The sequence below is a fragment of the Bos taurus genome, chromosome 10, assembly GCF_002263795.3.
Source record: "Bos taurus isolate L1 Dominette 01449 registration number 42190680 breed Hereford chromosome 10, ARS-UCD2.0, whole genome shotgun sequence".
Lineage (NCBI taxonomy): Eukaryota > Metazoa > Chordata > Mammalia > Artiodactyla > Bovidae > Bos > Bos taurus.
In genome coordinates this window covers 100,168,374-100,186,564 of record NC_037337.1, presented here as the reverse complement: position 1 = coordinate 100,186,564, position 18,191 = coordinate 100,168,374, and the positions used below count along the sequence as shown (strand labels likewise).

Below are 18,191 nucleotides of genomic sequence, written 5' to 3'. Positions count from 1 at the left end.
CTTAAGAAGCTTAGATGTGGAAGCTAATAGAGGAGGATAACACAAGCACACAGATGACTTAGGCACAAAGGGAACAGGCATGTTGTGACGAGCGTGAGCTGGGCAGTCTGAGAAAGGCTTCCTGGAAAGAGGGGTGACTTCGAAAGGCGGGAGTGGCGAGCTCCCGGGTGGGGCCGCTGCCCCTGCTTTTGTGCGGGGGGTGACTGCGCCGGCACAGACGGCGAAGCGGGCGCTTGGACTCAGGCCCGCAGGGGACTGGAGGGCGGCGTGAGGGACCAGGAGGCGGGCGGTGGCGCGTTGTTGGCGCTGCGCCTTGTGTGTTGGGTGAGGTTCTCCGGGCGGGGGGTGGAGGGGCAGGGGGACGGATTCGACTGGAGTCCCAGAGTGTGCGCCTCGGGGGGTTGCTTTTACCTTCCTCACTGGCTTCTCCTCCTTCCCCTCTGCCCTCCTGTGGCTTTGACACCCGCCCCCCACGCCCGAAAAATCTCTCTTCTCTTCAGTGTGTTTCCTCCCCGGTCCTCTCTTTTCCTCTCTCTGCGAGCCTCCTAATGTCTTCCTCTCCCTCCAGACTGCGGTGTGAACTGTCTCTTCTTTCATTTTCTCCCCACTTCTGAGAGCGCTACTGTGTGCCCCTTCTGCTTACTGGTTCCCCTTCCCCTCCCGTCTGTGCTGCTCCGCCAAGCTGCCCTCGCGCAGGTCCCACGCACCCTCCTTCCCATCGGACCCCAGCGTTCCAGCCTCTTCAGCGCGCTGGATGCTCTCCGCTCCTGCCCCCTCGGTGCTCCCTGCCCCGGAGGTCTGCCGAGGGCCCGCTCCCTCCACAGGCATCCGGTTGATCTCCTCTCATCCGCAGTTGGGGTCTCAGCAAGGAGGAGGACTGTCTGCGTTCCCCAGCCCACCTTTATTCCTGAGCTCCGGCCCCACGTGTCCCCTGTCCAACGGCCTGGGGGCCATTCAGGGGGCCAGCAGGACCGCGGGCTGAGTGGGAGCACTCCTAACATTATCCGCTGCCACCGCTTGCTGCAGTGGCATCCTGGAGTTGAGCTTATCACCCTGCTCCATAAGGCCCTTTGCCAGGTTCCGTACTCCTTTACGGTGAAGTCACCCACTGGTTCCTGGGATTCCAAACTGTTTATAATGTTTCTTTTCTTTTTTTGCCTTCAGTACCCAGACAGTTGCAAATCCTCTTGCCTCTGATTAACTTCATGGAGCATCTGTTCCGTATCTCCTCCTCCCTATCCCTCTGCTCCTGCCAATGCAGTCTTTTTTTTCTTTTTTTTTTTGAGACCTCTCGTGAGTCGCTGCATCACAGGCACTGACGTCCTCAGTTCCCACCCTCCCCGGTTCATCTGACACTCAGTGGCCGGGCTCATCCCATTTCCCTGACGATCGTCCGTGTCTAGTGTTCAGCATCCTCTGAGATGCCCCTCTGTGCTCCTGTTCCAGGTCTCACCTCCTGCGCCCGCTCTGAGCTCTCTCCAGCCACAGGCTCCTCCAGCCACTCCATGTCTGCCAAGTCTCCCGGCTGCCCGCCCCGCTCTGTCACCCTCGGCGCCCTTTCCCTGCCTACCCCCTGCCCACACGCTTCCGCCGGATGGGCTGTGCTGTGCTTGGGCACAGACTCAAACTCCCATGGCTTCTTCGGGAAAGCGCACTCCTCCTTGGGTTACCCGCCCCCCTGCCCTGGCAGGAGGGCTCTGGGCCAGAGCCCCTTCCCTCTGGAAGGTTGGCCAGGGTGGCTGGAGGAGGAGGCAGGGGACTCTGTATCCTCTGTATCCTCTGCTCACATTCCCTTGACTCTGATTCCACAGGGAGGAGGGTACCCCGAGAGCAGTCAGAGCCAGGGGGCCCGACTGCTGGTGAAACTGCACCTGCCGGCTCTCCAGGTCCCGAGTGCCGTGTGTCCTGGAGGTGTCCCTGACCCCATCGCTCAGCCCCAGCCGGAAGCGCTCCTTCCCTCCCCCAGCTCCTGTGACACTGGGCTCCTTCACTCGCTACACTTCCCTCCTTCAGTTGCAACACTTCCTTGGGTTCCCATGATTTTTGTGCTTACCTTTCCCTTTTTCTTTGGATCCTAATCATTCCCTCCCCCCGCCCCCCGACTGCCCTGTTAGTTCTTAGCAGAGTCTTCTACACATCCGACTCATCATTGGATGGTTTGGGGGTGCGCAGAGCAGGACCAGCAGGTATCATGCTGGTCTAGACGGGCGGGGGTGAGGCTGAGCGAGCGCTGGCAGCTGTGAGGAAAGGGGGCTCCACAGATGCAGACCTCGGGGTGCTCGCAAGACGGGAGAAGCTCGGTGCGATCGCAGGGAGAGCACGAGCTGCCTCTGAGGCCCTTGTCTCCATGGCTGTGTGTGCCGCCGGAATAGAAGCCACGCCTGAGACGCTGGCCTACTGTTCCCTTGGACAAAACCGTCATGAGGCTTTTGAGTCAGAAAAAGAATGTTTTTATCAGTGGCAACTATTCTCTGGTGTTCTTTCCATTGACGTGTTAGAAGTCACCCTGGGTAGTTTTCAGGTGAACTGCAGGCTGGACTGAAGAAGCAGGCCTCCTTCCAGCCCAAGCAGGTGCACACGCAGCGTCCGTGGACACGTGAGGTGCTCACTGTGACCCGTCTTACTCGGGCAGGGGCGGCTGTCTTTGCGGGGGTCTCCTTGGCTTCCCGCCCCTGCTGAGGTGTGCAGCTACCGGTGACACTCGAGGACCTCGTGAGGCTTAGATCCTGCTGAACTCCTTGCCCTGTTATCTTCATTCTGGAGGAATCTACACAGTCCGCCTTGAGTTTCATTTCAGGAAATGTTTACAGACAGCCGGTGCTTGAACTTGCTCAGCATCAGCAGGGCCACACACCTAGGGGTATTTCTGCTCTTAGCTCCCCCGATTTCTGGAAAGCCTGCTTTGTCTCTAGTAAAACAGTTTCACCAGCAGTCGGGCCCCCTGGCTCTGACTGCTCTCGGGGCACCCTCCTCCCTGTGGAATCACAGTCAAGGGAATGTGAGCAGAGGATACAGAGGATACAGAGTCCCCTGCCTCCTCCTCCAGCCACCCTGGCCAACCTTCCAGAGGGAAGGGGCTCTGGCCCAGAGCCCTCCTGCCAGGGCAGGGGGGCGGGTAACCCAAGGAGGAGTGCGCTTTCCCGCAGAAGCCATGGGAGTTTGAGTCTGTGCCCAAGCACAGCACAGCCCATTTTGTGGGGGTGTAGTTGTACTCTTAATGCTGAGCATTGATTTGGCTGTTCTTTACTGGGTGTGAGGTCCTGAATCCCACTCTTGGAGCAGGCAGAACCACCCCATTCTGGAGGTGAGGAGGCGAGGCGCCCAGAAACCGCGCGTCCAGGGTCCGGCGGTGTGAGTAGAGCCGCCGGGTCCCTTCAGCCTGGAGTTTCATAAACGCCATCAGCATTCGGGCCGTCTCAGTGTTTGTCTTGAGTAATTGGTTCAGTTCAGTACATTCAGAAAAAAGCCTCATTATAAAATGCACGCTGTCTTGCCCCGCCCGCCCCCAGATAACCTCTTCGTGACCAACCAGAACGGCTTCTATGGTCACTCTCAGACCAGCCTGGATCGCGCGCAGGTGGAGCTCGGCGGGCGCGTCCGCAACGGCAGCGTGTACAGCGCGCACAGCACCAGCTCCTTGAATAGCCCGCAGCCCTACCTGCAGCCCTCGCCCGGGTCCTCGAACCCCAGCATCACGGGCAGCGACGTCCTGAGGCCCGACTACGTGCCCTCGCACCGGCACAGCGCCCTGATCCCGCCGTCCTACCGCCCGACCCCGGACTACGAGACAGTCATGAAGCAGCTGCAGCGTGGCCTGGCGCCGGCCGAGCGGCAGAGCCGCTCTCTGCGGAACCTCAGCCTGGTGTACAGCCAGCCCGAGATCCGCGAGCACGCGCGCCCGGGATCTCCACCCATGGCCCCCTGCGCCTTCAGCCTTAGCCACAGCTTCCACAGCCCGGCCCCCTACCCCTATGCCTCAGCGGCGGGGCGGCGCCCGGGGTTGGGTGCCGTGAGCGTGCCCGAGCTGACCAACGCGCAGCTGCAGGCGCGCGACTGCCCGGCGCCCAGCATCCTGAGGACGCAGGTGTACCGCCCGCCGCCCCCCTACCCGCACCCGCGGCCAGCCAACAGCACCCCGGACCTGTCCCGCCAGCCGCCCATCAGCAGCAGCAACCCCGACCTCATCACGCGCCGCGTGCACCACTCGGTGCAGACCTTCCAGGAGGACAGCTTGCCGGTGGCGCACTCGCTGCAGGAGGTGAGCGAGCCGCTGACGGCTGCCCGGCGCGCGCGGCTGCAGAAGCGCAACAGCGTCGAGCTGGCCGGCCTGGCGCACGGCCTCGAGGGCCTGCGGCTGCAGGAGAGGGCTGCACCGGCCCTGGCGGCGGGGGAGCGGGCGCTGCGGGCGGAAGACTGCGCCGCTGGGCTGCGGGGCAGCCTGCGAGGTGGGCACGGGAAGTCCCTGTCGGACGCCACCGTGCTGATCCACAGCAGCGATGAGGATGAGGACGAGGACCCCGAGGAGGGGCCCGCGCCGCCACTCGGCTCCCGGGGCGGCCGCCCCCCAGACGCCTCCCACGCCGCGCCCCTGGCCCCTGGGCCCCTGCACATCCTGGAGCCCCAGGCCCCAGGCGCTGCGCCTGGGGAGGGCCCGCGGCCCCGGCGGGACGGGCTCTTGTCGCCATCGGCGTCCGAGTCGGACCTTACCACGTCGGGGAGGTACCGCGCCCGGAGGGACTCCCTGCAGAAGAGGCCAGCGTCCGATCTCCTCTCCGCGAAGAAGAATGCAGTGGAAGGGCTTCCGCCTCTGGGGGTGAGCCGTGGGCCGTGCGGGGTGGGCGCGGGGGCCTCACCCCACAGCGTGGTGCCCCCTGCAAACCTGCCCTTCTCTGCACCGTCTGCCCTTTGTCCGTCTTGTCTTTGACTTCCGCGAGTTCTTAAAGCTTTTTCTTTTGAACTCCTTTCAAACAGACCCGTAGCCCAGTAGACACATACATTTTACTCTATTTTGGCTTTATTATGGAACACTCTTGAGTTTGGTTATCTTTGGAAATGATGGGGATTGACTAGAATCTTGGTGACATTGCTAGAGATAAGGCTTAGACCCAGGGAAAGGTGAACGTAGGGGGCTCTGTGGAGTAGGATAGGAGCAGTGGATGGGCGTCTCCAGAAGGTGGTGCCAGGGGAGAGGAGTGAGGATTTCACGACTTGGGCCAAGACTGCCTTGGGAGCCACCGGTAAAAACAGCCTGCAGCTCAGTGGGCTCCTGTGGGGTCAGCGAGGCTCCCCTGAGGTGTCCTTAGTGGGTTCTGTGTGTCCCTGTCTGTGTGGGTGCGGCTTAAACTGCTGTGCTGTGACCTCTGGGGACTGGAGGGTGATTTTGGGCTGCTTCACCGAGACCAAAAACCCGAGCACCCCAGATGTCTTTAAAAGAGAGACTGAGTCAGCTGAGAGCCCAAGGAAGGCCCCTGGTAGAAAAATGCAGCTCCTTCATACTCGGTGTGATAAAGCACGCTGGTTTAAGCAGTTTGTTATCCACTTGAGGCAAACTAGGAAACAGCATAACATCATTTCTAGCTGGTGAAGGCCATTCCCAGAGCATTCCCGGGGGCGGAGCAGGCTGCTTCACTGTGTCCAGCTTACTTACAACAGGCCTATTGTCTCTACAGATGAGAAAGTGGACTCTGCGATGCTGAGTAACTTTCCCAAGGTCACACAGCTAGTGAGGGACCGGATTTTAAACCCATGTTTGTCTCTGTAGCTGGTTCTCCTCTCTTCTACACTGTTCTGCATAGAGGTTGTACTGTATATTTTAAAATACTGTGTACAGACCCGGGTTCGATCCCTGGGTCGGGAAGATCTCCTGGAAAAGGACATGGCAACCCACTCCAGTATTCTAGCCTGGAGAATCCCATGGACTGAGGAGCCTTGCAGGCTACAGTCCACAGGGTCGCAGAGTTGGACACAGCTGAGCAACTAACACACACACACACAACTTTTTTATTAAGTAACAATTGCTTGTCTCAGCCTTGCTGTTCTCTGTCTTCCCACTGAAACCTTTTCACTGTGAGGCCCTCAGCGTTGCCCAGGCATTGGTGCCATTTTCGTGTCCGCGTGTCCACTCTGGGTCATCTGGCTGCCTGGCTCAGGCTCCGCTCTGCTCAGGTCTCCGTCTCCCAGGTGCCCCTGTGTCCTGGCAGCTGGGGCCTCTGCCTCCAATTTCTGCCAGTCAGCATGCTCAGACCTGAGGGCGCATCGAACTTGTGGTCCTGGCCTAGTGTATTATTAGATCCTCTGAGATGTCACAAACATCTTCACAGGCAGGAGGACAATTAGCACAGTACTGCAGTGGTTATGAAGTGCACGAGTGTACACAGACTCGAATGACTAACAGTTAGTACTGTGGATTTAAATATATTTTCTCTGAATGGTTTTGAACTGTAAGTTTGTCTTGAAAAATCAGTTACTTCACTTTTGGCTGTGCGGGATCTCTGTTACTGCGCATGGACTTTCTCCAGGGGCGGCTGGCAGGAGCCGCTCTGTAGTGGCGGGCAGGCTGCTCACCGCAGGGGCTCCTCGGGGCTCTGGGTGTGTGGGTTTCAGTGGCTGTGGCCCAGGTTCAGACACTGCAGCTTAGTTGTTTCGAGGCACGTGGGATCTTCCTGGACCAGGGGCTGAACCCCCCATGTTTCCTGCCTTGGCAGGTGGATTCTCCTCTAAATTGATTTTTAATTTTTCCTGGGAGTACATCCTTACTCAACTGCCTAACAGTAAAGGCCATTGTCTCAGGTTGGCTGAAGTGGAGGGGATGGCCCAGCGTTGGTGATTTGGGGCGGGACAGGGTGTGGATGTGTCTGCGGGGTGAAATAACCGAGTCCTCGCCAGCTGGTCCGGCCCTCTCGTAGTTGACACTCTTCGCTGATTACATCAAGAACTGTGCCCAGTCTTAACGCAGGGCCTGAGTCTGGCCCCAGATGAGTAGAGCCCAGTATTCAAGCCTGTTGTCCCGGTGGTTTTTGAACAGGCCCAGGGAGTTCTGCTGAATCTGAGGACCTTGATTTGGGTTCCCCAAAGGTACGCACGCCCCCTCCTTGGCTGGGAGGCCCCGGTGCCGACCGTGTGACTGGGTCCTGCGTTCGCTCCCCTCGCTTGCGGCCCATGCACTTAAGTGCCCTGCGGCAGGTGGAATCCTCCCAGACCAGGGATCGAACCTGCGTCCCCTGCATCGGCCGACAGACTCCCGACCACTGAACCACCAGGGAAGCCTCCCCCCACCCCCCGCCCCGGTCTTTTCAAAAAAGGACGTTCTTACTTGAAGAACGGGAATGGCAGCCGTGGCCTGGGAATAGGTACAGGACCTAAGAGTGGAAGACTCGGCTGTGAGTCCGGACCTTGCCGTTCGCTGGTTCTCTCCCAGGGGGCCGGGCCCTTCACACCCAGCCCCTCGGCTCCTCCATCCGAGACCCGGGACGGGCACCCCTCCTCTGTCTTCTGTGGTGTGGCGTCAGGTCCCACTGAAGCCTCGGCTCCGAAAGTGTTTCCTGAATTTTGTCGTGCAGCCCGACTGACTTGAATGCAGGGTTTCTATTGTTTTGACCCTGATTACCATATACAAGGAGCCAGCTAGCTGGTGAGACCTTGGGCCAAGAACTTAATCTCTCTGACTCTTGTTTTTCATTTGTAACTGAGACAACCCCAGAGAGTTGTTGGAGGAAAAAAAGTGAGGTCCTGGTTCATAGAAAGTGCTTGGTCAAGTTTAACGTATTACTGTGAGGTTGCATCATACGTTTGACTGACTGACTTCCAAAGAGCTGGAGTCCAGCCCCCTGCTACCCCTCTGACCCCCCGTAGTAACTCCCGACGCCTTGGTGGTTTTAATGGTGACCACAGGCGAATGAACATACAATGTGAATTATGGTTCTGGGGGTTTAGTACTAAAAACAGTGGAATGAATGGCAGATAAGCAGGAACATTCCGGAGTTCTCCCCCGTCTCCACCTGCAGGGACTTGATTGCTATCCGGCAGACGTGGACGGGTGTGTTTACAGGAAGAGTTTCTGTCTCACCCTCAGTCTCGCGTGGTGGTTCTCACACGAGAAGCCACCATTCGGCCGGTACACTTAAAAGCACATCCTCTGAGGGCTAAGTGAAGGGTGTTTGGGGTGAGCGTTGACTGTGAGCCCCTTTCTTCAAATACTTGCTTTAGAGCTGGCCTTACCAATCACCCAGCGCATGGTGCCGGGGCCACTTCTCCTGGCTGTCGGGAGCTGAGTTTTCCATTTTCAGGCTCTTGTGAGGCAGATTGACGTTAGCCGAGGTGGGAGAATTGGCCCCTGGAACCTGGCAGACGCCACCCGTCAGAACGGCCCCCACGCCCCCGACAGCTCACTGTCAGCCGCTCACCCGTCTCCTGCACAGCCGAGGATCCTGACGTTGTCACCCAGGCAGGAACCTTGTGGTCTGTGTGCCTCCCTCTCGGTCTCCCTCCAAGGCTGACAGCTGGGGCAAAGGCGATCTCATTTATGAGACAGAACTGAGGAAACCGTTGCTGTCAGAGTAGGGCTGCTGTCATTACGATTATATCCCCTGGCTTCCCAGGAGGTATTGAAAGGTTGTTGAATCACGCAAATACACCGGGATTCTTGGCCCCCGGAGGAGAAGAATTCAATCCGGGGCCAGAGACGAGGCTTGATCGCTCAGAGCTTTTGTGTAATAAAGTTTTATTAAAGTATAAAGGAGATAGAGAAAGCTTCTGACATAGGCATCAGAAGGGGGCAGAAAGAGTACCCCCCTGCTAGTCTTCAGCTGGATGTTATATAGTCACTAGCAGTCTGTTAATGAAAGAAAGGAATGTCTTAAAATTCAGAATGGCACCAGGCCCCTCACCCATAAGATGCATTTTGGGATAATCTTGGCGCCAAATGGTTTATCCTGGGCCATAAAATGATTAACATGAATCTTGAAGAAGGGCAGACCACCATACAAATAGCTTCATTTACATAGATTAGGGGAACAATATCTGAGTATAACATACTGGTTTGTCAAGTAGGTTCTGGGCCAAGAGGCGGAACCGACTTGGAGACAGAGTTTGGGGTAAAGGCATAGCACATTAGCATAGCTTAAGACAAACATTTCCATGAGAAAAAGGCATTGGTTATCTCTAGGCTCGAGAATAGCTAATTTCAGGCGAAACCAGGTGTCATTATGGCCACACAGAATTTTAAGAGAAACCTCCCTTTAAATTTGTATAGAGAAGGAAAAAATATTGCTAGTTTGTTTCCTCCTGCCGCTTAAGAGAGAGAAAAATGTCTGACACTTGCAGGCTATTTCCTCCATTTGGAGACCCCTGGCCTTCCTGCCTGTTACCCTCTCAGTATAGGCTATTAAAGAGGATTTGGCATTCTTGGGCTTGTTTGCCTTCGAGAGCAAAATTGCTGGCTTGAAGAAACACCAGTTTTCAGCAGACAGAATTCCACGGTTGCCCTCTCTCATACCCTCTCCTGGTGTAATGATGGAGATTTCAGCCCTGCTGTTTTCTTCACTTGAAAATGCGGCGTTTACCAGAAGTGTGGTAGTCTCATCCCTGTCACACAAGTCTGCCGCAGAATGTAGAAGACAGTAGAGCCACCACAGAAAACACTAAAAACGAAACCATTTTTGTTTGTTAGTTTGTTCGATGTATGAAAGCTCACTACAGTCAGGCCACTACATTTAAACCCTTATCGTGGACTACAGCTGATTTTCATGCGTGTCACAGTTTGACATTCAGGAGTCCAGTGAGTCCTGTGAAGGAATGCTGTCTGCTCGGAACCTCACCTTCCATTACAACAGAGCCCTGAAACCAGCTGCATTTCAAAACCTTCTATCTGGAAGACTTATCAGGGCTTTGGCCTTGAATGGAATGTCTTCCTCCTCATATTTGTGAAACGAGTGTGTGTGTGTTTGTGTGTGTAGGAGCGTCATCTCTCCTGCGGTTGTTGATTTAGGAGAACCTCCCTCCCTCTGTTTGTTTCATCTTCAGTCCACTGAAGTCTCCTCTCAAAGGGATTGTATGTGTGTATGTTTGATATACACGCCTATAACTATTTTTGTAGGGAATGAAAAAGAGCCGAGGAGATGCAAAAAAAATCGGTCCTCTCAAATTGGCTGCTCTAAATGGACTCTCCCTGTCTCGACTGCCGCTGCCCGATGAGGAGAAGGACGTGCCGGCCAGAGCCACTAACGATGAGCGGGTACGTACGGGACCCAGCCGCCCGCCTTCTCGGGGACGGCCGAGGCTGCAGAGCTGCCTTCCTGAGGATCTGCTGGATTTTCTAAGCCATTTGATAATCATAAAGCAGTGTTAACAACTTTGTAATCTGGACTGCAAAACTGGGGCAAGCTTATAGCTAATGCCTCAATAGATAGTTTCGGGCTAAACGTTGATTTTTGTCTGTTGGCTTTTGGCTGTCATTCTTTACCTTCTTGTGGCTGTAAAGGGAGAGGAAACCAGCAATTGCGTGTGAGCACTCACAGGAGAGAAAGACAAGGACCGCTGTCCTGACATCGAAGGCTTTTAACAGTGAACAGCTACTGAGTTTCTCAGAACTTTCTTTGTGACTGAGACGTATTTGCTGTGAGGTTCTATCCTGTCAAAATTAGGCAGGCATGAATTATGCTAGCAAAAATTACTTTGCTTACACCTGGATCCTGGAGATAATTTCCAACATGGACTATTGTTAGTGTTTTATGTGTCATATTACCAAGTGGGAGCCCTTGTTCATAGAAGTTGGAATTCATTATCCTACTCTAGGATTTACTGTTCTCCAGGAGAACGTTCTGTTCTTAGGGGGTCAGGTAATTAAAAAAAATTTTTTTATATTAAAGTGTAGCCAGTTAACAATGTTGTGATCTTTTCAGGTGGACAGCACAGGGACTCAGCCATCCACGTACATGTATCCATTCTTCCCCAAACCCCTGTCCCATCCAGGCTGCCACCTGACATTGAGCAGAGCTCCCCGTGCTATGCGGCAGGTCCTTGTCGATTATCCATTTTAATTATAGCAGTGTATACAAGCCAGTCCCAAACTTCCTAAGGGGGTCAAAGTAGATTTAGAGAAAACGAATTCAGTGAATTATTCTAGAACAAGTTTAAACAGAACTTTGCATTCTATCTCTCACCAAGAAGATTATTTCATTTGTCCTTTCTGTGTAATGACTTGTTAAATTTAACTTTGGTTTCATCTAGAATTTTCAGTATTGGGTAACACTAGACTTGAGGCAAGAGGCGAGTTTTCAGACGTGCAGTCAAGATGCAGCTGTGTGTGGCATGGGACTGCAGTCATATTATTTCTCGCTCTGTGTTTTCCAGTGTAAAATTCTGGAACAGCGGTTAGAACAGGGAATGGTATTCACAGAATATGAAAGAATTCTTAAAAAACGGCTAGTTGATGGCGAGTGCTCAACAGCACGCCTCCCTGAAAACGCAGAAAGAAATCGGTTCCAGGACGTGCTTCCCTACGACGACGCCAGGGTGGAGCTGGTCCCGACCAAGGAGAACAACACCGGCTATATCAACGCCTCCCACATCAAGGTGAGGGGAGTGTTAGGATGGTGGGGCAGAGTCCTCAGTTAAATCATTAACACAAGAGTGGCGAGACTTGTTTTCAAAAAACACCCTTGTTTTGAACCATTTTGACACTGTTTTGCAGGCTGGGAAATCCGTACCCCTGGGGGGACGGTGTTTGGTCCCTCTGCCCCCAGCATCGTCCCCAGGACTTCAGGGCCGCTCATTTGTCTGCCTGGAGCCCTTGGTGCTTCTGAATCTGAAGCCCTCTCTCTAGCTCACAGGTTCTCTCAGGAGCAGCTGAATGGCTCCTTTTTCCTTGTCATGCACCTCCGTGCATTTTGATGTGACACACGTGTGTGTCGGATGGTGTCACCAATGCCGTCCCTGACACTGGAGCTGTCTGCGCTCCTTGCCCACTCTTTGCTTTTTAAACACCGTTTTGTTCTGTGGGCGAGTGGTGCTGCTCCCCACGCCGCCCCGGCCCCGAAGCAGGGTGATGCCATGTACCTGAGGTAGCGTTACGCCCAATAAAGTGAAAAAAGGGATGGTCCATACGAGGATGGTGAGAAAAGCCAGAGGCTCTGTCTTCTCCGTCCCCGCAGCCTCTGTTCACACTGGCTGCACAGTCAGTTCCTTACTCTGGACAGAAGATGTTTCCTTCTAGTGAGTGAATGAGAAGGTGTCCATGATCGGGTGTTATCTCTCTTCTTTCCCACATTTTATTCAGCTTGCAGGTGACGTTGGATGAGAGCCATTTCGCAGTGAGACTTCCCGGAGACCCAGCAGTCTGCCTTTGACAGGCTTTGGGAATCTGTGCATAAGCTTTTTATTTCTAAAAAGCTTTTTATTTTGTATTGAGGTGTAGCCGATTAGCCACGCTGGGATAGTTTCAGGGGCTCAGTGAGGCGACTCAGCCAGACATACACAGGCAACCATTCTCCCCCAAACCCCTTCCCTGCAGGCGGCCACATAGCTCTGAGCAGAGTTCCACGGGCAAGCTTTGTTCTGTAGGCGGCGCTAGTGGTAAAGAACCCACGCGCCAGTGCAGGGGCCATAAGAGGCCTGGGTTCCATCCCTGGGTTGAAAAGATCCCCTGGAGGTGGGCACGGCCCCCCACTCCAGTATCCTTGCCTGGGGAATCCCATGGACGAGGAGCCTGGAGGGCTGCAGTCCATGGGGTTGTGCGGAGTCGGACGTGACTGGGGTGACGTATTTAAAAACGGAGCATTTCTTTGGAATAGCGTATCCTGTCTCCTGTGACTGGATGGGTGAGAGTTGAACGCTGAGGCTCTGCGGTGGTATTTCGAGATCTTCAGCAACAGCAGGAGGAATTCGCAGATCACCCCGTAGCGCGCCGTGTGGGCCGCTGTGCTGACCTCCGAGTCGGGAAGGGCGTCGCCCCTCCTGCCCCCAGCCCTCCCCCTGGTCCTTGTTTGCTGTGGGGCCTGGGGCCCGTGGGATGCGGCGGCGTGACTCGGGCTGCGGTCTTTGTCCCAGGGTTTACCCAGGACACTCAGGAAGCCGTTATGGCCATCACTCAGTAGTGGGGGAGCCGAGATCTAACCCCATTTCCTGACTACAGCTCTCATAATTATTAGAATGTTTTCAAGGAGGTTTTCAATCTTAAGTGGAAATTTAGTATCATTATATGGGGTGATCCTGACTCAGAAGTTCAGAGGTGAACTCCTTATGTAGTAAGAGATTCCCCGCCCCCGCCCCCAGAAGTTTGACACTTGACTTAGGTTTTTGACTTAACTGCTTGTACTTGATCCTAGTATGTATGGTGCTTCACGAGGGAAGGTTGTGTTTGAACTTTGGGGTGTGCTGATGCTGGTGTTATTTTTATAAGAACCAGCACTAACGGCAGGAGTAACAGCCACTTGCCGAGACCCTGTCATGTGCAGGGCATTGAGTATACTGACTTGAGTAATCCCAGCAACATGAGGGCAGGGAGTATTTTTATTGTGCAGATGAGAACTGAGATTTGGAGAGATTAAGGACATTGTCCCAGGTCACATATAGATGATAATATAAACTCATAATGCTTGTGCTTATAGGAGTGTCAGTGATGCAAATTACACTAATAAGGAAAAAGAATAAGATGAAAGTCTTTATCTAAATAGTTCAGTTCGCTTTTTAAGTATTAATTACCATGAACAAATGTATATGCATGTGTTATACACACACATACTCATTTTTTTAAATCCCTAATTTCAGGTCTCTGTCAGTGGAATTGAATGGGACTATATTGCCACTCAGGGACCACTGCAAAATACCTGCCCGGACTTTTGGCAGATGGTGTGGGAACAGGGAATTGCGATTATAGCCATGGTGACGGCGGAGGAGGTGAGGACTCACTTCTCTTCCTTGACCTTCTCGCGGCCTCAGACGGACAGTGACGGTGACGCTGTGCGTCCTGACTTCAGAGAAGGGGGCGGGGGCGCAGTTCCGAGTCCCGGTGAAGGGGCGCCCTCGGCCGGCCCGGGCCGCGGTTCTGAGACGGATCCCCGGAAGGGGCGCCCTCGGCCGGCCCGGGCCGCGGTTCTGAGACGGATCCCCGGAAGGGGCGCCCTCGGCCGGCCCGGGCCGCGGTTCTGAGACGGATCCCCGTGAAGGGGCGCCCTCGGCCGGCCCAGCGCGTTTCTGAGACGGATCCCCGTGAAGGGGCGCCCTCGGCCGGCCCAGCGCGTTTCTGAGACGGATCCCCGTGAAGGGGCGCCCTCGGCCGGCCCGGGCCGCGGTTCTGAGACGGATCCCCGGAAGGGGCGTCCTCGGCCGGCCCAGCGCGTTTCTGAGACGGATCCCCGGAAGGGGCGTCCTCGGCCGGCCCAGCGCGTTTCTGAGACGGATCCCCGGAAGGGGCGTCCTCGGCCGGCCCGGGCCGCGGTTCTGAGACGGATCCCCGTGAAGGGGCGTCCTCGGCCGGCCCAGCCGCGTTTCTGAGACGGATCCCCGGAAGGGGCGTCCTCGGCCGGCCCAGCGCGTTTCTGAGACGGATCCCCGGAAGGGGCGCCCTCGGCCGGCCCGGGCCGCGGTTCTGAGACGGATCCCCGTGAAGGGGCGCCCTCGGCCGGCCCAGCCGCGTTTCTGAGACGGATCCCCGGAAGGGGCGCCCTCGGCCGGCCCGGGCCGCGGTTCTGAGCGCTCTGTCTCTGACAGGAGGGCGGAAGGGAAAAGAGCTTCAGGTACTGGCCACGCCTCGGCTCGAGGCACAACACCGTCACCTACGGGCGGTTCAAGATCACCACCCGCTTCCGCACGGACTCCGGCTGCTACGCCACCACGGGCCTGAAGATGAAGCACCTGCTGAGCGGGCAGGAGCGGACCATCTGGCACCTGCAGTACACCGACTGGCCCGAGCACGGCTGTCCCGAGGACCTCAAGGGCTTTCTGTGTAAGCGTCTGCGCTCCCGGCGCCGCGAAGGCCGCCACAGAGGCAGACCTACAGAGCCTCTCCTTTCCTGCCTCTGTATTGTTGCATGCGAGGCTGGGCTTATTATAAACTGAAAATTGCAAGCGTTCAGGGGAAAGCTTAGTGCAGAGGTTTTAGAGTATAACTTGGATGGTCAGCAGCAGGCAGTTCCTGGTCCCTGAAGAGTTTTGCATTTTGCGGGTGAGAATAAACGAGAGCCCCGGTAGAGGCAGGGGCTCGCCGAGACCGCACTGTCGGCCAGTAGCTGGGCTGGTGCACCGGCTCCCGCTGCCCTGCGCGTGGGGCCGCCTTCTCAGTCGGCCTGATCGGCCTCAGTGCATTGTGTCTGTGTGTGTCATCCGTGTTTCACAGCATACCTCGAAGAGATCCAGTCTGTTCGACGCCATACGAACAGCGCGAGTGAACCCCAAAGCCCCAACCCCCCGCTGCTGGTCCACTGCAGTGCCGGCGTGGGACGCACAGGCGTCGTCATTCTGTCGGAGATCATGATCGCCTGCCTGGAGCACAACGAGGTGCTTGCTCCTCTGTGGGCGCGGGGAGGGGGGCCGGGCGCAGGGCGGGCAGAGAGGGACCCCCGCCCCCCGTGGCCTGCCAGGGCTTTCTGCACAAACGTCCTCGGGCTTCTCTGCGGGAGACTCCGAGTAGCCAAGAGGCTGCCTGCCTGCAGCCAGGGCCCCCAGGACCGCCCCCGCCCCGGGGTCTCGGGGAGCCGCGCCCTCACCCCACTTCCCTCGCCAGGCGCTGGACGTCCCGCGGGTGCTGGACATGCTGCGGCGGCAGCGGATGCTGATGGTGCAGACGCTGTGCCAGTACACGTTCGTGTACCGCGTGCTCATCCAGTTCCTCAGGAGCTCCCGGCTCATCTAGGCCCTGCGCTCGCCGGGATGGTCACGGAGGCGTTCACAGCTCGGAAGGGACGGAGACGTGCTGGCCGACTCGCGCTTTCGCTTTCACAGGTGCCGCGTCGGGCGTAGGTGGCGGGAGGAGCGCGGGGCGCTGCGTCGGATGAGCCGCAGGAGGAGCCGGGCCGGCCGAGGTGGAGGGGCCGCGCCGGGGCGGACGGTGCCCGAGGGCAAGGCCGCGGCTTCCCGGCGCCCCTGTGTGACTTGCAGCACTTGCACACATGTGGAGATTGTATTTTCTCGATCAGTTCTCTCTATTTTACTAAAGCTGTGCTGGGCAATTCTGGCAATCACTAAGGCGTATAGTTTTCTATCTTAAGCTAGTTTTTGATAATGGAATTTTATTTTATGACGAGAATATTTGGGGTTTTCTTGTTGAGAAACTAAACTTTTCATGGGGCTGATCCACAGATGTGAGTGGTTCTTGGAAAACTTTGTATTTAAAACCATGTTATTTTTCAAAAAAACCCTTGGGTACTTAACAGTTAAGTTACCAAACCCAAAACTACAACAAGAATCCAAAAGTGTTATTTTTGAAATATAGAAAGCATTTTTATATTCAGAAAATTTTTTAATCCTAAAAGTTCTATATATTTGTACTTTCTGTATTTTCCAAGCAAGAGTTCAACTCATTAAGGTACGGAAATGAGTCAGTTACTGTAAGTTAACATGGGGCATAAAGGCACATTTTTTTAATACATGTATGAGAATAATCAGATTCACTGTTTTTTTTTCAGTATTATTCATAAACCCAAATGTGTTTGATTTTTTTTTTTTTGGTTGAAAATGAAGTGAAAACAGTTGCATAAGATGGTTTTAAGCACTTTTTTTGGTTGCAAACAAATCTGTTTTTAATATATATGTTGCTTTATAGATGAAACAGTACATAACAGCAGACATATTGAAAGTGTTTTGGAAGGGATCGGGGGTAAGAGTACAGAGGATGAGTAGGAGGAGATCACATGCAGAGGAAGCACAGGACGGTAAATGCAAGTTGCCTTGCTCTTTACAAAGCACGCAGTGTCACCTGCACTCAGACTGAGCTGCCGGGCGGAGCGGGGTTCGGGAAGAGTGGGTGACCCCCCCCCACCGTAGACACCCCCCGGGAAACTCAGGGCCTGTCACGGGTAACAGCTCCCTCTGTTTCCTTGAAGTTCTTCCACCTACAACTCTTTCTTTAAAAAAAAAAAAACAAATCAGGTTTATATTATTATTAAAAGAAGCTGTGAAGAGGCTTTGTTTTCTTTTGGCTGAAAGAAGGGAAAAGTTTGTTAATAGTCTCACCTCTTCTTCCCAAACCACAGCCCAGACCTGTGGGGCCATGGGAGATGACCGTGGTGTCCAGGATGTCCCGGGGTTCCCTCGCCTCACTCCTCTAGCTTCACCCCTGCAGGCGTCTCGGGTTCCCCCTCCTCCGAGCCCCCCAGACCCCTTTTAGGCCCCTCCCCATGGGCAGGGGGATTGCGAAGGGCTCGTCCCTCAGGGCCGAGGAGATGATGGAGGACTGCCCGCACGTTCAGCTGAGGAGCCCTCTCTTAGCTTCCGGAGGCCGCTTCTCCAACACGTCAAGCTTCCCAAACCTCAAACCCAGGGTTACTTCCCCCAGTGAACAGTATCCGAGGGACGGTTCCGATGCCCGGGTTCACTCCTAAAGCGGTTCTGCTCACTGTTGTCGCCACTGAGTCTGTGGTTAGCTGGGAGACTGGGTTTCCTTCAAACATCGTGTCCCTGCCTGACTCTGTCCCAGAAACCAGCCGCTTAAGAGGAAATGCAGATGGCATCAATGAAAGTGAATATTGAAAATGGGCCTCTTTCTCACTTGGTAACAAAGAATTGATTTTAAGTCTGAAATGATTTTAAAGAACAATAGACCCAAGTGTGGATGTTCAGAGCGTGCTCCCCAGGAGAATGGATTCAGAGTTTTTTTATTGCAGTGGTTCCCATCTTCACACCAGGTAATGGACAGGTGTGTTTCTGACACTTTTTTCTTCCATTGGTACTTTTTTTTTTTAATGCTTTTCTATCAGGTTTAAACATTTTGAAGTGTCCCATTGACAAGAACATATTGTAAAACAAAAATTTTAAAGAGTAATATATGGTATGTTTGTGTTCCTGTTATAATTTGATTTTAAGAAAATTATGAGGGCTAAATTACACTGCATAAAATGTCAGTCTTAAAACTCGCATGTTTGACATAGCTTCTAAGACCCATGTAATTTTTTTGTGTCCCTTTTGAATTTTTAAACTTTCGATGAACAGTTAGAGAATATGAAAGTATTTCTGAATAAAAATAAATCTACATTTCTGGA

The 18,191-nt window shown here is 54.6% G+C and overlaps 1 protein-coding gene across 2 annotated transcripts in view; it reads left to right on the top strand.

Moving 5' to 3' along the window:
* PTPN21 (protein tyrosine phosphatase non-receptor type 21) overlaps nucleotides 1–18,191 on the top strand; it is a 79,266-nt gene extending 61,075 nt beyond the window's left edge. The window contains exons 13-19 of one of the 2 annotated variants that reach the window (XM_024998161.2): nucleotides 3,510–4,813; nucleotides 10,094–10,231; nucleotides 11,350–11,571; nucleotides 13,765–13,893; nucleotides 14,707–14,941; nucleotides 15,332–15,492; nucleotides 15,719–18,191. In XM_024998161.2, the coding sequence (XP_024853929.1) occupies nucleotides 3,510–4,813; nucleotides 10,094–10,231; nucleotides 11,350–11,571; nucleotides 13,765–13,893; nucleotides 14,707–14,941; nucleotides 15,332–15,492; nucleotides 15,719–15,847 (2,318 nt within the window). In that variant the 3' untranslated portion in view covers nucleotides 15,848–18,191. Of the gene's footprint in view, nucleotides 1–3,509; nucleotides 4,814–10,093; nucleotides 10,232–11,349; nucleotides 11,572–13,764; nucleotides 13,894–14,706; nucleotides 14,942–15,331; nucleotides 15,493–15,718 lie in introns of those variants that run through there. The other variant, XM_059890964.1, reaches the window with a different exon arrangement.